Source organism: Eleutherodactylus coqui, chromosome 3 (genome assembly GCF_035609145.1).
Source record: "Eleutherodactylus coqui strain aEleCoq1 chromosome 3, aEleCoq1.hap1, whole genome shotgun sequence".
NCBI classification, from domain to species: domain Eukaryota; kingdom Metazoa; phylum Chordata; class Amphibia; order Anura; family Eleutherodactylidae; genus Eleutherodactylus; species Eleutherodactylus coqui.
The window spans coordinates 140,894,176-140,913,534 of NC_089839.1; the positions used below are offsets into that span (position 1 = coordinate 140,894,176).

The following is a 19,359-nucleotide window of genomic DNA, read 5'->3' on the forward strand; positions in this document are numbered from 1 at the left end:
TGCGGGCTGGTTGCGTACGGACAGAAGGAAAGCCATGTATGATGGCGTGGCGCCGTGGAGAACTTTGGGGGTGAGGAGTTTAAATTTCATTCTGCAGTGGATGAGCAGCCAATGTAGTGACTGGCATAGTCCAGAGGCATCTGAGAAACGGCTGGATAAAAAAATTAGTATAGCTGACGCATTCTGTATGAATTGGAGAGTCTGGTGCAGAGAAGGCCAATTAACAGCAAGTTAAAATAGTCGAGTTGGAAGGGCGACATCGAGTGTCTTTAGGTTAGGAACTGCCAGATATTAGCAATATTTCTGCGGTGCAGGTGGCATGTTTGGGCCAGAGATTGGATATGGGGGGTAAAGGGGACATCAGAGTCCAGTGTGACCCCCAAGGCAGCTGGCATGCTGTCTGGGGGTTATGGTGGTGCCAGATACTGATATGGAGATGTTTGGGGGAGGTCGGCTGGTTGAGGGTGGAAAGAAAAAGTCAGCTTTTCAGATGTTAAGTTTGAGAAAGAGGGAGGACATAATGTTAGAGACAGCAGACAGACAGTCTGTGATTTTTTCGAGGAAGGGTGCGGAGATGTCACGGGAAGCGCTGTATAGCTGGGTGTCGTCAGCATAGAGATGGTATTGGAGGCCAAATTTGCAGATTGTTTATCCAATTGGGGCTGTGTAGATAGAGAAGAGAAGGGGACCAAGGACAAGCCCTGGGGGACCCCAACAGCGAGAGTAAGTGGAGAGGAGTTAGAGCCAGCAAAGGAGATGCTGAAAGATCAGTTAGAGAGGTAGGAAGAGAACCAAGAGGGAGCAGTTTCCTTTAGGCCGATAAAGCATAGCATAGTGAGTGTCAGGGAACTGGAGTCCGGGTACTGGAGGACCCTGAACACTACCCACAACCCCTGTCCCTATCTACTTGCCCCCCTGGGCTAAGCCCGAGGGCGACAACTGGGAGACAGTCCCTGGGCTCACTAGAGATGCAGGGCAGGGAAAACGACTAACAGATAAATGCTGAAGGGGGTCAGACAACAGACAAGCAGGGAAACTTACAAACACAGAATCAACGTCAGGCAATCCGGGTCAGCAATGGGAGAGTGCACGGTACAAAGGGTCAGGCGAAGGCAAAGTCAGGTTCAGAACAAGAAAGTCACAACAGGGCATCAATCCAAAGGTACACAGGTGTAGCTGGAGACCAAACATACACTGGCAATGCTGGAAGGAAACAGAAAAGTTTAAATGCTGTCACAACTCCCGCCCCAGCAGCTGATTGTGGCGGGGAGCCTGACAGCAGCAGGGCCCAGTCATGGAGACGCTGGGAACACCGGCCTCAGCCTTGCTGAACAGATGGAGGCCGAGGAAGCATGCCCGGTAATCATGGTAACGGGGACACGGCGCGGGGGGGCACTCGCCGCATCCCTAGCAACCCGGCAGTGACCAGAGTTACGTCGGCCAGGGGAGATCACCAGAACCAGGGCTCCCCTGCACCACACTCCTGCAACCCAGGTGGTAGGACCGGCAGTGCAGGCACAGAGGCCCCGAGAGTTGCCGGCCCTGACAGTGAGAAGGAGGTCATGGTCAACTGTCAAAAGCAGTAGAGAGGTCAAGGAGGATTATTAGGGAGTAGTCGCCTCTTGACTTTGCCGTCATCAGGTCATGTGATACTTTGTGAGGGCGGTTTCGGTCTAATGTATGGGGTGGAAACAGGACTGGAGGGGGTCGAGAAGAGAGTTGTCAGAGAGCAAGCATGTGAGGCAAGAATAGACTAGGCGTTCTAATAATTTGGAGATGAAGGGGAGGTTTGAGATGGGTCGGTAGTTGGCAGCGTCTGTTGGGTCAAGGGAGGGTTTCTTTAGCAGAGGGGATATGATGGAGTGTTTGAATGAGGAGGGGAAAATACTATAGGTCTGGGAGAGGTTGAAAATGGTGGTGAGGTGGGTAATGACAGCTGTGGAAAGGGACTGGAGGTAGTGAGACGGAAGAGGTGGTGGGGCGGGCAGCTGAAAGCAGTCTGCAGACTTCTTCCTCTGTCGTTGGTTCGAATGTAGAGAGTGATTGGGTGATGGATGCAGTGCTGAAGAGACTAGGATCTGGGGTAGCGGTGCAGTTTTTGGATATTTCTTTTCGGATGTTGTCAATTTTTTTCTTTGAAATAGGTGGCTAGTTCTCCAGCACTGAGATCCGTCATGGGGGCCTGTTCTTTGGGGCTGAGAAGGGAGTGAAAGGTGGCGAAGAGTCGTTTGGGGTTGTGGGATAGAAAGGTGATGAGGGGGATTCATCATTTTTTTAACCCTTCTTTGAACCAGTTGAACTCAAGTCTTTTTGTATGTTAGGTATTATATGAAACTGAAGCCGTAGGACTAGGTCTGTCTATTTTTTAGGAATGGCTATCTTTTTTCTGATGGTAGCAAAAATAATAACAAATAGATATAAAAGACATCCTCAAAACGTCTATTAAAAATATTAGTCCTATAACTGAAAAAGAAGTTAAACACAGGTAACATTAAGAAAGCAGATATAACAGGGAGGTGATGAGCCCCATCCTGCAAGCTGAGTTATTGTCTTGATAAGAACAGCCCTGCTGTCTTCTTCTGGGCCCTGACTATCCCTATAGGGATCCCTGGAGAGGTGTACTGACACGACATTGCAAAATAATAAAGGTAACCAAAAACAACACAAAGGATTCAGCAGCACTTATCTGAAAAAGTAAGCAATTCACCCAGGTTAGAGGATCTCCAACACCAACCTCTCTTCTAGAGAACTGAAATCAACGGCAAGGAGAAGAGGGCGTGGTAGGAATATAAAGCTCTCCACACTTGCTGATCGGTAGAGCAGCTGTCAATCTCTGCACAACGTGCATTAACCGTTGCCCTGCATAGAAACAGGGTGACGGGTCAGAGCCTGTGTCATAGCCACTATGCCACAAAACTGTCACGACTGACAAGCCATGACACCCACATCATCGCTAAGCAATGGCATGGGAAATATAAACAAACAAAAAAAGGTGTTTATGCGGCCGTATGCAGGACTACAGCCGGGCTCACAGCTGGGATCCGCCGTGGGCCTCCGCAAGTGGATTCCACATATGGCAATGTGAGTCCAGCATTATTCAGATCGCTACCTGTAATGCCTATGTAATTTACAAGTCCCAGGAAACGCTCACCTTCCTGCAGTTCCAGGAGCAGCTTATTGAGCGCCTTTTATTTGAGACAACCGCACCTCAGCCAGCTTATGAAGTCTCACAGAGCACCAATTTGTACACCCCTTCCCAGCCACTGAGCTCATGGAACACCCCCTCCTCCAAAGTGTCAGGAATGCAGCAAGCATGGAAGGAGGTGAGATACACGGTTTTATTGCCCCATGTACCAATCCCAACCAGGCCTCTGTAATTACCCCTTGGTAAAAATCTTTTTAGAGAGTCAAATTTTTTTCTGCACAAGTGTGCAATGAGGCCTGGAATTTATTTAGTTGTGCTCTGAAATCCAATGGGTGTTCCTTCCATTAAAAGCCTAGCCATGTGTCCTATAAGTAGATTGGGGCTACAATTGATGAACACAGAATGACTGGTGCTATAAAATTTAGAGTGCGTCTCGTAAGATTTTCCTGCTGGAAACAAGGAAAACAGTCATTAAAGTGACATTTTCTAAAAAAAAATTAAAATTTTATTTATTTTTCACATGCTTTATAATAATTTTTGCAAAAACAATCTGGGGTCAGAACGCTCAGTATACGCCTACGCTCAGTATACGCCTAGATGAATTTCTTAAGGGGTCGAATTTTAAAATGAAGTCATTTGTGGGGGGCGTTCTATCATTTTGGCAGTTCTATAGGTGAGCAATGGTGCCTGGAATTTAGTTGTGCTCTGAAAGCCAAAGGGTGTCCTCTTGATTACAGGCCTAGCCATGTGTCCAGTAAGCAGATTGGGGCTACAATTGATATGTTTCTGAACACAGGACAAACAGGGGGATCCATTTTGGGGGAGCAAATCTTCATTTATATGTGTGCTGTACAAGAAAAAGCAATTTTAAAATGACATAATTGCCAAAAAAATGAAAATTGTAATGTTTTTCCCCTGCTGCTTTGCTTAGCTCCATTCAAAAACTGGGAGGTCAAAATACACTGCTAGATGAATTCGTTAAGGAGTCTAGTTTTCAAAATGGGGTCATTTGTGGGAGTTCCGTCTTTTGGCAGCTCAACAGATGGAAAGCAAAATTTAATTCTGAAAGCTAACGGCTGCTCCTTTTGTTTTGGGCCACGTTGTGCATATAGACATAAGATTAGGGCCACAATGGGTATGTTTCTGAACACAGGATCCATTCAGGGGCGCAAATCTTCATTTTCATATGGACAACAGAAAAAAAAACTGTCTTTAAAATGAAATATTTGCAAAAATATGAAATTTCATTTTTCTCCTCTAAATTGCATTAATTCCTGAAAAAAACTGTGGGGGCAAAATACTCATGACACCCCTCAGTTAATCCATTAAGGGGTGTATTTTTTTAAATTGGGTCATTTGTGGGGGTATTTATCTTTCTAACATCTATGTGCCTTTGCAATTTTGGCTTGGTGTAGGAAAACATAATGTTTCTCAAAATTTGAAAAACACATTCTTAATATTTTCCCAATGTTGGCACTTTTATTAAATATCCCAAAAGTCTATCTTTGTTACCTAAATGAAGTACAATTTGTGACAAAAAATAATGTCAGAATTATTTGTATATGCAAAAACCCTTATGGAGTTATTCTATGTTGAAGTGACATGCAAGCTGCTTTAGAATTCTCGCCGCTGTCATCTCCCTGCTCAGCTTTGAAATCCACCGCCATCAGCGCTGTGTAAGTAAGCGCTGTGATTGGATCAAGCGCCGGCTAGTCAAACCGGCACTTGATCATTCACAGCCAATCACAGCCTGACAGGGGGGAATGACAGCTGGGAGAATTTAGGCAGCTTGCCGCACCGCCCGGGAACACAGAAATTGAAGCAGCTTTCCTCACCACCGCCGGGGACGCAGACGCTGGCTGGGAGGTGAGTATGGAGATTTTTTTTTACCCAGTATATATTAGAATATAGCTCGGCTTATACGCGAGTCAATAAGTTTTACCAGTTTTTTTGTGCTAAAACTTATCGATTCGGCTTATACTCGGGCTGGCTAATACTAGAGTATAAACGGTATATCCCTAGTAATTCTGTGAGATACCTAGTAAGTTGTGTAAAATTAAAAAAACAGCTTATGAAACTGCCATCTTTTTTTTTCCTACCCCAAAAGGGAGTTTCAGATGCACCCTTAGAGGATGCAAATGTTGTGCTATTATTTCCAATAAAGAAGTTTGTTACATCACAGGGAAACATTTCACTATTCAGTTTTGCCTGAATTGGTCATCATCTTCTGAGATATACCTCTTGAAATGCAATTACTCCTTTAGGCTTCTTTCCCACGAGCGTATATCAGCCGCTACCATCTGTGGCGTTAAAGCTTGTGAACGGATCTAACGTTTGTGCGCCCGTTCACATGGCATGGGCCCCTTTCCCCCCTCCCCCCTGCAGGCTCACCTATGCTCTCCTCCCCGCTTGTTTTTTGCAATGGGAGGGGGTGGGGGTGGAGCTAAGTGCCTCCCCGTCCCACCTCCCGCCATTGCTGGCTGCAGACAAGAGGCGGGGAGGGGCAGAACCTAGTTCCTCTCCATTCCGCCCCTTGTTCACAGCCAACAATGAGAGGAGGCTGGACGGGGTGACGGTTAGCTTCGCCCCCTCCCATTGCGATCAGCTAGAGGGGAGGAGAGAAGAGAGAGGGAGTTTAGCAGCCACACTGCTAAACTCCCTCCCACATTCCTTCTCCGGCCACTGTCATTGGCTCCCATAGGAGGCCATGTAGTGTCCGACGTATTCCAGCCCAAAAGATAGTTCCAGAACTATCTTTTGGGCCCAACGTAAAAATACCCGGCGCTATATTGGCCAGCCGGGCGCTTTTACATCATGGGAATATGGCCATGTGATCTGACACATTGGAATCCAATACATCAGATCACAGTGTATATCGTCTGACCGTGAAAACGGCTGGCAGATATACGCTCATGGGAAAGAAGCCTTACAATGTTGACTGAATTAGCCGCATTTTAAGAGAGAGCTAATAAGCTTAGATAAATGTCATAGATGGTTATATGAAACAGCTTGTCGAGACATGCATCATATATACATAATTGTACTTTTAAAGAATTCAATATCATGCTAATTGACCATATACCAATAAATGGGTTAGTTCACTATGAACAATTACGAAAAAAGAATATTCAATTTAAACTGCTTTCAATGGGATCAGTGCTTCTGCAGCTTCTTTGAAAGCAATGAGCTGCCGGCAAGCCCTTCAGGGATTTTCAGGGAAGGGCTTTATATATAAGCCCTTCCCTGAAAATCATCCCTAGAATGTGTTGAAAATGAAAAATATATATAGTCACCTCTCAGCAGCTGCCAGGGCTCAGGCGCATCCAGCCGCATCGTCTCCTTGTACTGCTCTAAATCTCTTTCAGCAGCCGGGGATTTAAAATCTCCGCCTGCTGAAAGGGCTGTATCTGATTGTCTAAGCGCTTGGCTGTATCTGATTGGACAATCACAGGCAGCGCTAAGCCATTCATTAAATAAATATATATATATATAATTTTTTTACAAAAACCAAGGATGATTTTCAAGGAAGGGCTTATATTTTAAGCCCTTACCTGAAAATCACTGCAGGGTTGCCGGCAGCCCACTGCTTTCAATGGCGCAGCTGGCAGCAGCTGCGGTCCCATTGAAGGCAATGGACACGGACCTGCATTCACACGTGTTTGTGCACGTACGTGGACGAGCGGTTTTGTGTGCACCTAACGTACACACACGCCCCCTGTGAATGCAACCTTAGGCCGCCTGCACACGAGCGGAAATCCCGCCGCGGGATTTCCCGCGGGATTTCCGCCGCTGAAAGTTTGCATAGGAGTGCATTACAATACGCACTCCTATGCAGACGGCCGCGGTTTGGGCGCGCGAAATCTCGCGCGGCAAACAAACCGCGGCATGTCCTAATTTTCTGCGGGGCACGCACTCACCCAGCCGCCGGCTCCGGTCTGCGCATGCGCCGGCTGCGCGGCAGCCGGCACATGAAAGAGCCGGGGCCGCCAGGCGCGGGTGAGTACGCGCTCGTCCCTGCAGGCTCTCGGGCCGGATCGCGCGGCGAGAATTCTCGCTGCCGGATCCGACCCGCTCGTCTGCAGGTGGCCTAAGGGAAGTATTTTTAACAATGCCACAAAGTGGCTGTTCAGTCTGTGGAAATACATCCTAGCGTGGAAGAATGCATGTGCACACTAGAGGGGGAAGTGGTGGGGCCAAGGAAGGGGCAAAGCCTAGCACTACATTATTATCAACAGTTCAGTATTAAGCTACATCCCATCCCCACTCCACATCTCCACATGTGCTGTCTAGAGATGAGCAAACGTACTCGTTTAGGGCAATTTCTCAATCGAGCATCGCTTTTTTTCGAGTAACTGCCTAATCCGGCGAAAAGATTCGGGGGTGCCGGGGGTGAACGGGGGGTTGCAGAGGGGAGTGGGGAAGGGGGGGGGGAGAGAGAGAGCTCCCCCCTGTTCCCCATTGCTACCCCCGCTCCACCACACAGCCCCCCCGGCGCCCCCCGAATCTTTTCACCCGAGTAGGCAGTTACTCGAAAAAAGCGATGCTCGATCGAGTAATTGCCCTAAACGAGTACGTTCGCTCATCTCTAGTGCTGTCCCATAGGACACGTTTTCACATTCTGCATGGTTATTTTGTGGCATTCCCGTATAACCATTTTTTTTGGCAATTTGTGACTTGGTTAGCAAAAATTAAGGAATAGAATAAGATATTACAAGAAAAAATAGATTTTATGAGTTTGAAAAGAATCAACCAATACAATCCGCCTCATATAATGTAAAGTTGATTAGATTAAAAAAAATATGGGTCCAGGATGTCTATGTGGCTTACCTATGCTGTTTCGGGGAGATATTCTTGGTATAACTTCTGTTATTTGAACCTGTACACTGCCTCTGTGTCCATCATTTAAGAGGTCCAGCGGTGCTGGTTGTTTCAGCAGGTCTGTCAAGGTCCTGAAAACAGAGAAATGCAAAAAAAATAAATGCTCTCCTATAGATATTAAAAAATAGCATATTTCATACATGACCAAAAAGGCGCATATATATATATATATATATATATATATATATATATATATATATATATATATATATATAAAATATTATACTGGAATCGTGGAGCATCCTTTCTTAGAATGCCATGCTGTGTTGTTCTCTAATTCCTCTTTGACATGTGTTACAACTGGGTGTAACTATTCTTATCAGTGGGGTTTATCACTATATACTCTGAAATAGTGTTATTTAGTACTAATTAGACTAACACTAATAAACACTATCAAATTGAGTATTGGCAAGGTGAAAGGTGATGTTCAGTTGTTTGTTTATTCATACATTTCCAGGTTGACAAATTGGAACACCACAATGCAGAGTACTAAGAAAAGATGCTCCAATATTGCTATTTTTAGGGGAATGAAAGTGTTGATTAAACCACATATGTCAGAAGGGACTAATCCTCTTTATGTTCAGTGTAAAAGCGCCTTTAGTCAGTCTGTCAGTATCAATTTCTTAAAATGTACACCCTTGAAAAGTAAAGCTTCATTACATAGCCCCTGCATTTAGTACTTGCCAAATAATGGAGCCAAGTATGGTGTTAAAATACACACAGTATGTAAGTTTGAGTCCAGATCTACTCACAAATTCTGGATGAATAGTTTAACCCCTTAGTGACGAAGCCTGTTTGCGCCTTAGTGACGGAGCCAAATTTTGGAAATCTGACATGTGTCACTTAACATATCATAACTCCGTGAAGGCTTTACATATCCAAGTGATTCTGACATTGTTTTTTCGCCACATGTTGTACTTCATTTAGGTGGTAAAAATAGACCCATAGAATTTGTGTATATTTATTAAAAAACCCCAAAATGGGAAAATTTTGAAAAAATTGTCATTTTTTCACGTTTTCAACTGTAATATTTTAAATATGTGCAAACATACTGTACAAATTTTTGCTCAGATATATATTTCCATCTGTTCACTTTATTCTGGATGCACGTTTGAAAAACTTTCGTTTTTTTTTAACCATTTAGGAGACGTACAAATTTAACATTACTTATCAACATTTTGAGGAACGCTTTATTTTCCGGCACCAAGCCAAGATTGTAAAGGCTCATAGGTGTCAGAATTATAGATAACCCCACAAATGACCCCATTTTAAAAACTGCACCCTTTAATGTATTCACTGAGGGGGGTCAGGAGTATTTTGACCCCACAGTTTCTTTTCAGGAATTAATGCAATTTAGAGTAAAAAAAAAAAAAATTTCATATTTTTGCAAATACGTAATTATTAACACAGAATGTTTTTCTATAGTGCACATGAAAACGAGGATTTACACCCCAAAATGCATACCCCCGTTTGTCCCGTGTTCAGAAAGATACCCATTGTGGCCCTAATCTTCTGTCCGTATGTACAACGGGGCCAAAACCGAAAGGAGCAGCCAGTGGCTTTCAGATCAGACATTTTGCTTGAAGGCGTTTTAGGCCCCATTGGTCACTTGTAGACCCCTCAAGCGGCCAAAACGATAGAGAACCCCCACAAATGACCTCATTTTGGAAACTAGACCTCTTAGCGCATTAATCTAGGGGTGTACTGCATATTATGACCCAACAGTTTGTGAATGAAGCAAAGCAAAGCAGAAGGAAAAAATTAAGATTTTTGTTTTTTTTATCAATGATGTGATTTTAAAAACATTTTTTTTTGGATAGCAGACATATAAATGGAGGCTTTCACCCAAAAATGGATACCCCCGTTTGTCCCGTGTTCAGAAACATACCCATTGTGGCCCTAATCTTCTGTCCGTATGCACAACAGGGCCCAAACTGGAAGGAGCAGCGGGTGGTTTTCAGAACAGACATTTTGGTTGAAGGCGTTTTAGGCCCCATTGCCCACTTGCAGACCCCGTGAGCGACCAAAACGACAGAGGACCCCCACAAATGACCCCATTTTAAAAACTAGACCCCTTAACGCATTCATCTAGTGGTGTACTGCGTATTTTGACCCTACAGTTTTTAAATGAATCGAAGCAAAGCAGAAGGAAAAAATTACGATTTTTGGTTTTTTGGCAATTATGTAATTTTAAAAATAGTTTTTTTTGTACAGCACACATAGGAATGAAGACGTTCACCCCAAAATGTATACCCCCATTTGTCCCGTGTTCAGAAACATATGCCTTGTGGCCCTAATCTTCTGTCTGGATGCACAACGGGGCCCAAAGTGAACGGAGCATCAAACTTTAACTATCTTTTGACTTTTACGTGACCGCCATTATCCATTGGATAATGGCGATCACGTGACCGAATACCGCTCACCGCGGCCCCCCGTGACATCTCTAAGCTCTTGGCTACCTTTAGTAGCCAGGAGCAAGGAGATTTTAAATTTTCTCTTGCCCTCCCCAGCTTCTGCGCTTGCATCCGCCATTTTGGCGACGGGCGCATGCGCCAAAACTGGGGGAAGGTCCGCGGATAAGGATCCCGTCAGGGAACCTCGCTGGTGGCCTTATTTAAGTAATTTCACCTCCTGTCACGGATCCGATCTGTGATGGGAGGTGAAAATTGAGCTTTTTTTTACTTTTACGTGATCGCCGTTATCCATTGGATAACGGCGATCACGTGACTGGGAAACGCGTACCATGGCACCCCATGAAATCTCCAGGTTCTTGGCTACATTTAGTATCCAGGTGCGGGGAGATTTTAAATTACCGCGCCAATCTGCGGCTTTTGTGCCTGCGTCCGCCATTTTGGCGACGGACGCTTGCGCAAAAGCTGGGCAAGGTCCGCGGATAAATCTGGGGGCTTAAGGTACCTAATTTCATCTCCTCTCATGGATATGATCTATGAGGGGAGATGAAACAAACTTTTTATCTTTTTTTTTTACACTTTAAACTTTTTTTTTACTTTTACATGATCGCTGCTATCCATTGGATAGCAGCGATCATGTGACCGCGAACCGCATACAGCAGCTCCCGGTGACAGCTCCCTGCTCTCGGCTACTCATTCTAGCCGGGAGCAGGGAGTTTTTAAATTTCCCGGGCCTCCCGGCTCTCTGCGCATGCGCGTGACGTAATGCGTCTGGCGCGCGTGCGCAGACGCCGGCAGCAGGGCCGGGGAGCACAGTGAAGATGCCGGACACTGCGGAGGACCGGGGGTGAGTACTCTCAGCTCCCCTTACGGATCCGATCCGTAAGTGGAGCTGAAACTTTAATTGTTTTTAACTGTGCATTGAGTTTAACGCGATCGCCGGTATCCGGTGGATACCGGCAATCGCGTTACCGGGGGTAGGGTCCCGCGGCCTGGGATGACAGCTCCATGCTGTCGGCTACCTCCGGTAACCGGCAGCATGGAGCTATCACGTCCTGAGCCTGCAGGGCTGTCATTCCTAGAGAATGCATAAAACTACGTCCTCTAGGAATAAAGCCCAGTCGGCCAGGACGTAGAATCCCGATGGGGCCGTCGTTAAGGGGTTAAAGGCTCATGTCCACAACCGTATTTTCACCGCGTATCACAATGGACTTTCATTGATCCATGCACGCTGACGTTTGGAAAGTGTATTGATACGCTAGAGAAATAAATCGCAGCATGCGCTATTTCTCTGTGCACATATGCACTGTGAGCGCTATACATTGGTATGGGCTGCATATGTCCAATGTATTGTGTATGGGCAGCATTTTCATATACATCCTTGCTCTGAACAGAGTCAGAAATGTAAAAAAAAAGTGGTTTCTGTAGACGGAGAGTAAGTATTTGATACTAGGCCACCACATTCCCCCCAGATAGACCTGTTCAGAAAAGTGAGTGTTACTGTTTATACAAGGCTTGTATAAAAAGTCTGACTTTGACTTGAAGGAATGCTGCCTTTCAATAGGTGGCACTGTGGAGGATTTATTCCATCTCCCTTATTTGCATATTACCCAGAGGAGCGTGCTTGGCCATTTGAGTCTCCTCACTTAGTTTATAGTATATAGTTGCTCTCCCTAAGGAGAAAAGAGCGTTTCTGACTGCAGGTCAGTAACATGAGTGGAGTCTCTCCAGGGCCAATTTTAGACAAAGTGAGGGCCTGGCGGCAAAAGTAAAAGCGAGGCCCCAAACATTGTACCAACACTGTCATGTTAAATCATTACAATAAAGGAAATATGATCATATTTTTCCCAAGTTCTCAGATGTAAGGCAAAAACAGAAGAACAGACTGAATAAAAATTTTTTTTTACTTCAATCCCCAGACCAGACTGCACTGCTTTGCACATAACTGCAAATCCAATAGATAGCAGGAGCAGGCAGACAGCTCTTTTGGCTGCTGGCACCCTGGTACGGCTTATGTGTCCTCTTCAAACTCCTGACATGACATCATGTGTATCCTGACCAGGGGTAGAATAAGCATAAGGCTCTATGAAGATTGTGGGCCCCAACCAGGCTAAAGTTTTAATGATTATCTGACACTTACTGTATAGATACGATACCAGAAGCAAGCTTACTACATAAATATGGTACCAAAACGAAGTACAGTGATACAGTACCAGAATTGCACTTACTACATAGATACAGTACCAGAAATGTTTTCCTCTGCCCCTTTTTTCTACGTACCCCTACATCCCCATTGAACTCAATCAGGAAAATCCACAACAAATTTACAACCAATCTGCAGTATAAATTGATAGGCTGTAGATTTAAAATCCACTTCTCGAGTTTCGTTGTGACTTATTTCAACAGTACGTGGATGACATTTCTTGAAGTCTAAAGTGATACAGATTTTCCACAGCTAATTCCATTGAAGAAAATCTGCAGCATATCTGCCCCATGTGAACATGTCCAAATGCAGTGTGTATACTGCGTATTTTGTTGTGTACATTTGTATGTGGAAAACATGCAAATATGCAGCATGTCAGTTAAATGGCATAAAGTATTATTTGTGGGTGGTCATGGCATGGGACCCCTATGAGCCTCGGGTGGTCGTCCTAAGTAAGTATGCTGCCACAGTGCTCATGCTTTAAATTGCAGTCAAACCCATCCCAGAGAGTCTTCTGCTGTTCTACTCCTGGCTCCAGGGTGCTTTTCAGCTGCTGCACTACCCAACTGCTCTCTTCTAAGGATAGATAGGACTATAGCTGGAAAGCAGTGGCAGTACTGAAGGCAGGGGGCCCTTGAGTGGGATAAAAATTGAGCAATTGTTCATGGCCCCGATACTGTTGTATCTCGTCTCCACCAGAAGAATGGGTGGAGACAAGCTGCACCCCAAACCAACGCCCACAATTTGATTGGCTGGGCCGGAGAATGAGTGCCCATTATCTCTCCTCCCACCTGGTGCATTCACGCCTCTGCCGCTGTCCCTTGTCTCCTTCCCGGCTGCAGCGCTGTGAGTCTCCTGGCTGCTGTCACATATTGCAACCATTATGCAAGGCCGGCGAGGAGACTGACAGCAGGTTTCTGACTGTTGCGGAGCAGGGATAGGAGCAGGCAGAGCGCAGGGGCCAGTGACAGCGGAGGAATGCAGTGGATGAGGGTGAGGGGAAATCACAGCGCTGACGCCAGCAGGGGAGAAGATCACAGGGGGAAGTATGATAGCGGAGCAAGGAGGCCAAAGCGGTGCCGGCTTGAGGGGTTGCCGAGCGAGGATATTCACAGCAGGGGAATCCAGGGAATCCTTCCTCAATCACTCCCTAAGTGTGACTACCCACTACAGTTCTTTTTCAGTGTGAAATTCACAGTTTTTTTCCCCTGCAGGGGTGTATGGGACTTGTTAATGTTAAAATCGCGATCGATTTTACTGCGAAATCGTGATTTTGCACGATCGTGATTTTAACATTACAAGTCCCATAAACCCCTGGAGAAAAAAAAAGCGCTGCGAATTTCGCAGTGAAAAATAACTGTAGTGGGTAGTCACCCTAAGGCTGCATTCACACGGGCCTGAATCTCGTGGGAGTCTTGTATGGTGCAAGACGCACAAACTATGTGTGAATATGAACTCCATTCTTTTGAATGTAGTCATACACGAGGGATACTGCATGGTAAAAATTTGCTGCATGTCCTATTCTTTAGCATCTCTCAGAACGCATTGCCCATTGTTTTCAATGAGACAGTCAATTACATCGCTGCTGTGCAATGTGCACGCGAGTACAATCTGATATTTTCCATGGAAATCAACGGGAAACACTTGCTGATCCTCCGCACGCACATAAAACAAGCGCTGAAGGATCAGAATTTCACAAAAGTGATGCAAGGTGTTTTTGCATGAAAAATGCCTCACATCCGTCGATAAACACAAGTTGACAAGCGCATTTTCGGGCTGGGTTTCTCAGTACGATATCGTGCTCACCTGTGTGAAGGTAGCCTAAATCAGATGTCAAACCAAAATGCAAGATTAATCAGATTATTTAGACAACCTGGGAGGTTGCAGCCAAATAGTTTTACTTTTATGCGACCGGCAAGACCCTCCCAGAAGGTAGCTGCAAGACCCCCGTTGTTCCACAACAGCTCCAAAGCTAGGGGATAGAGCTGAATGGCATTCTGTCTTACTGCAGATAAAGATGGGACCCTTCGGAGTGTCGGACTAGACAATGAGAATAAAAGCTTCTTTATTTTGACAATTATTAAAGTAAAAGCAGGGTAGCATGGTGACGCGTTTCACCATCAGCACTGGCAGCTTCCTCAGACCATAACAAAATGTTACAGAGCACATATTCTTATACACATTAGGCAGGTACAATTGGCAGCAGGTCAGAGGATAGACAATCCACCAATAACATAGCATCCTCTTTAATTCGTATAATATAATCATTAGTCATATTAATGACATTTAAAACATGTTTACGATCCTTTGTACATGTACATTTTTTTATTTTGGTGAAATCCTGAGCTGATGATAATTATTTATTTTCCCCATTCATTCTTATGCAGCTGCTTTATATAGTTACGTCAGTAGATGTCACTCTTCTACAAGTTTCTCCACCTAGGCACACCAAGATACAATGTTGCTAGTTGAATCTCCAAATAGGAATCTGGCTAATAATTCCCAGTCATTGTTACAAGGCTTGTTAAAAAGTCAGATTTTGACTTGTAGGAATGCTGCATTCCAATAAGTGGTGCAGCAGAGATATTGTTCTATCTTCCTATTTGAATATTATCCAGAGGAGCATGGATGGCCTTATAAGTCAATTAGTTTATTTATGTAAGCTCCCTCGGTGAACTAAAGTTCACCGTCACTGCAGGGGCGCACCTGGGCGCAGGAGCCCTACGGGGCCCATAAAGTCTCTCTTCCACATTTTGCAAACCAATATTATGAATAAATCTTTATAGTTGGGGGCCCAGTTCCAGATTTTGCACTGGGGCCCAGCAGCTTCAAGTTATGCATCTGTCTGACAGTAAAGTACGTGTGTGCATGGGTTAATTGAAAACATCCATGCAGAGGTTCAATTAGGTCAAGAAAGGTATTGTTTATCCTTTAGGCCTTGTTCAATGTTAGCGCATTAGAGGCTCGTGAAAAAAGCGTTTCTATAAGAACCAATGTTTTCCTGTAAAAGCGCTCACATGAAGGAATTTTAGACACGCTAAATACTTGCACCAATTGAAGATAGGACATACAACTGCAAAGCTCGCATCTAAGGTCCGTGGCACGAAAAAGATAGGACCTGACCTATCTTTGGTGCATGCTTTCCATAGACTCCTATGGGAGCTGAAAAACATGCACCACGCACTTCCGATTGTGTCAACAGGCTAATTAAAATAGCTGGAAATCACCAGTTCATGCAATCTTTAGTGCAGTATAGCCGTGATGCGCCTATACTGCCCTAAAACAGCACTCGTGTGAACGAGGCCTTAAGCAGAGCACCTAGAAGGTGTGAGGAGACTTATAAGGCCATCTTCTGCACACAATAGACTTTTTTATCTTGCCGTTGACATAGTTGTATGAGGGCTCATTTTTAACAGGATGTCCTGTAGGTTGTGTTGGTATAATTTTGGATTCATGTGACTTTTTGATTGATTTTTATTGCATTTTTTCTTGGAGACAGGGTGACCAAAAAAAGTGCATTTCTGGCGTTCTTTATTCTTTTTTTTCTGACAACGTTCATTGTGCGCGATAAATAATGCGTTACTTTGATAGATTGGACTTTTATGGACGCAGCCATACTAAATATGTATTTTTGTTTTATTATTTAGATTCTTTTATCCATATATTTAAAGACGAAAACCATCACTCACTGACTAACTGGCTGACTCGCCATTAATTCTCTAACTTCCTGATGTCATACAAACATGAAATTTGGCAGGAACATTCTTTAGGTCCTAAATACGAAAAGAAAAGGCATTGAGTCTTCAAGTTGTGACCCCAAGTGCAAAAGTATTGGCGCCCCTGTTCAAAATACCAAATCTAATTCTCTAACTTCCTGGTGTCGTACAAACATAACATCTTGGATGATCATTCTTTAAGTCCTAAATACGAAAAGTAAAGGGGTCACAATTCGAAAATTCACTGCTAAGTGGAAAATTATTAGCACCCCTGTGTAATGTACCAAATCTAATTCTCTAACTTCCCGATGTCGTACATGCTAACTTCCCGATGTCGTACAAACATGAAATTTTGCAGGAGCATTCTTCAGGTCCTTAATAGGAAAAGTAAATGGGTCACAACTCGATTATTTAATGCAAAATGCAAAAGTATTGGCACCCCTATATAATGTAACTTCCCGGTGTTGTACAAACATGAAATTTGGCACAACCATTGTTTAGATCTTAAATAGGCAAAGTAAATAGGTAAAGGGGTCACAACTAGAGATGAGCGAGCGTACTCGGAAAAGCACTACTCGCTCGAGGATGAGTCAGAATGGATAATGGCCAAAACATAGTAATGAATATGGAAGGTAAAGAGATAGCTAAAGAATTTAAGGCTTTGATATCTATCGTGAAACAAAACACCAGACATGGGACCCTTAGTCCCAGTCTGTGGTCAAATGCAATGATAGAATATAAAGGCAGTTTTAAAGATGCTAAACTCCTGGAGGCAGCTGAAGGTTGGGACAGATGTGCCTGCCTGGTTGCTAAAGGGAACATAGAAAAAAGAATTGAAAAAGATGGTGTCAGTAAGTACAGAATGAGAAAGATAATATTACTAACAATGCCAGATCCTGAGAAACAACCCATGGGGTTCTATAGAGCTTGTCTACAGTTATCAGAAGTTTATGACTGCTGTTATAAAGACCTAGAAGAAGTGGCCAGACATAAGGCTGATCGCTTCTTCTTCCACTTGATGATGGAGGAACTTAATCCACCACCTGACCCTAAGGTGTCAGGTTTAGGGGCAACTTTCCTACTTCATCTGAAAGACTGGGCTTCAAAGCATATGAGTTAGGAATTACCCTGCATGGTGTAAGGCAGGAGAAGGCAGGAACATTTTTTCTAGGATTCAGGTAGCATGGAGGGACTTGGGATACAGTCCTAATGTCTTTGTACATGCCTAACTTCTTACGCAAGCCTTTGTGGGAGGTCTTAAAAAGAACCTGAAGAACAAACTAGAAGCCGTCCGTCCTAAATGGCGTACTCTAGAGGCTCAGGCTCTTCTTCAAGTTGTCTGCGGTTTGGAGCTAGGCTCCCAGACCACAGTACTTGTAGACCTGGACAATAATGAATCCTGAAAACCTATCACTTGCTACAACTGTGGCAAACAGGGCCACATGCATAGACATAGGCTCAGAATGGACAGTCCAAACCCAGACCGTCCTCCTCTGACCGTTAGGAAACAGGCAATCTGGTGTCTGTTCTCATTTTTTTTTTTAAAGGAACTTTTATTTAGCCAACAATTGGTTAACAGGCATAGAGACATAGGCACCCGACACCATAGGTGTCGAATTCGGCAAAATGGTACATTACATAAAAACCAGGATAGAAGTAGTCGTTACCTATGTATAGACTTACATTTTTTTTTGACACATAATACGTGGCAAGAACTTTTTATGTTTTAACTTTAACTTTATCAATTATTGCTAAACAACGAGATTACAGAAAAATAGCTTTAGAATGGGTTAGCTATAACTGATCAAAAAAGAAAGAACATTTAACCCCTCCCCCCACCCCCCGGCACGGCTCTTTAGCGAAAGAAGAAGGAGAAAAAAAAGAAACTGTGGGAAGAGAGAAAAAATTTTAAGAATAGAGTTTTAAGCTAGAGGACAGGCTAGGCAGATATCCCTTGTTGTATCCTTCCCTCCCTCCCTCCCCTTCTACTTCCCGGCCAGACTCTCCCAGCGCTGTCGCAGGACAACTCACCCAGCTTCCCCAGATCCTATCAAATTTTTCAGGGCATCCCCTGGCCATGTATGTTAATTTGTACATTGGGATTTTGGCGTTAACCACCCGGATCCATGCATTCCTGGTCGGCCTCCCAGGGTGTTTCCAGTTAAGTAATATTACTTTTTTGGCATAGAAAAGTAGCAGCTTGTACAATATGCATGTTGCTGCAGCCACCGGTAGATCCCCAACAAGCCCAAAGAGGCACGTTCCAGGATGCATGATCCTCGGAGCCCCTAAGTGTGCTTCCATAAAGACAAGAACGTCTCTCCAGTAGTCCTGTAAGACCGTACACTCCCAAAATACATGCATGACCATCCCATCCATAGTTAGGCATCGTGGGCATGTTGCCGAAGAGAGTAGGCCCATGGCACACAGTCTGGCGGGGGTATAATATATACGGTGTAGAAACTTTACTTGGATGAGTTTGTCTCTAGCACTGATCAAAGGGGGACCCGATCCCTTTAATATACCCTCGTCCTCCTCCCCCGAGGTCAGGTCAGGGATATCCATCTCCCCACGGCCCTCTCACCCAGTGGGGCCAGGTGCTGTGCTATGTGGGCATAAAAGCTCGACAGTGGTTTGACGAGATTACACATCTGCGCCAGGCCCTCCAGCCGTGTCATGGATAGTGGGATAGATAGGCCTCCAAACTCAGCCCTGGCCACATCCCGCAACTGGTAGTACCTAAAGTAGGAACTTTCCGGCAGGCCGTGGATTGTCCGTAGCTGTAGAAATGTACAGAGTACACCCTCCCTGACTATGTCAGAGAGGACCTTGACACCCCATCGCCCCCAAAAGGCAGACTCTTGGAAGTGTTGGAAGTGTGGCAGTTTAGGGTTGTTCCAGAGGGGAGTGTATGGGGATCGTGCGGTCCCCTCCTCAGTGGACAGTCTCGAGGCCCGGCTCCAGATCTCAAGCGTCACCAGCATGGGGGTGGGTAGGGGGGCAATC

General features: G+C 44.8%; 1 protein-coding gene across 1 annotated transcript in view; it reads right to left on the reverse strand.

The window, feature by feature from the left end:
• LOC136621018 (protein shisa-9-like) overlaps nucleotides 1-19,359 on the reverse strand; it is a 95,474-nt gene that overhangs the window by 1,332 nt on the left and 74,783 nt on the right. Inside the window, exon 2 of the mRNA XM_066596192.1 lies at nucleotides 7,973-8,094. Within this exon, the coding sequence (XP_066452289.1) occupies nucleotides 7,973-8,094 (122 nt within the window). The remainder of the gene's footprint in view (nucleotides 1-7,972; nucleotides 8,095-19,359) is intronic.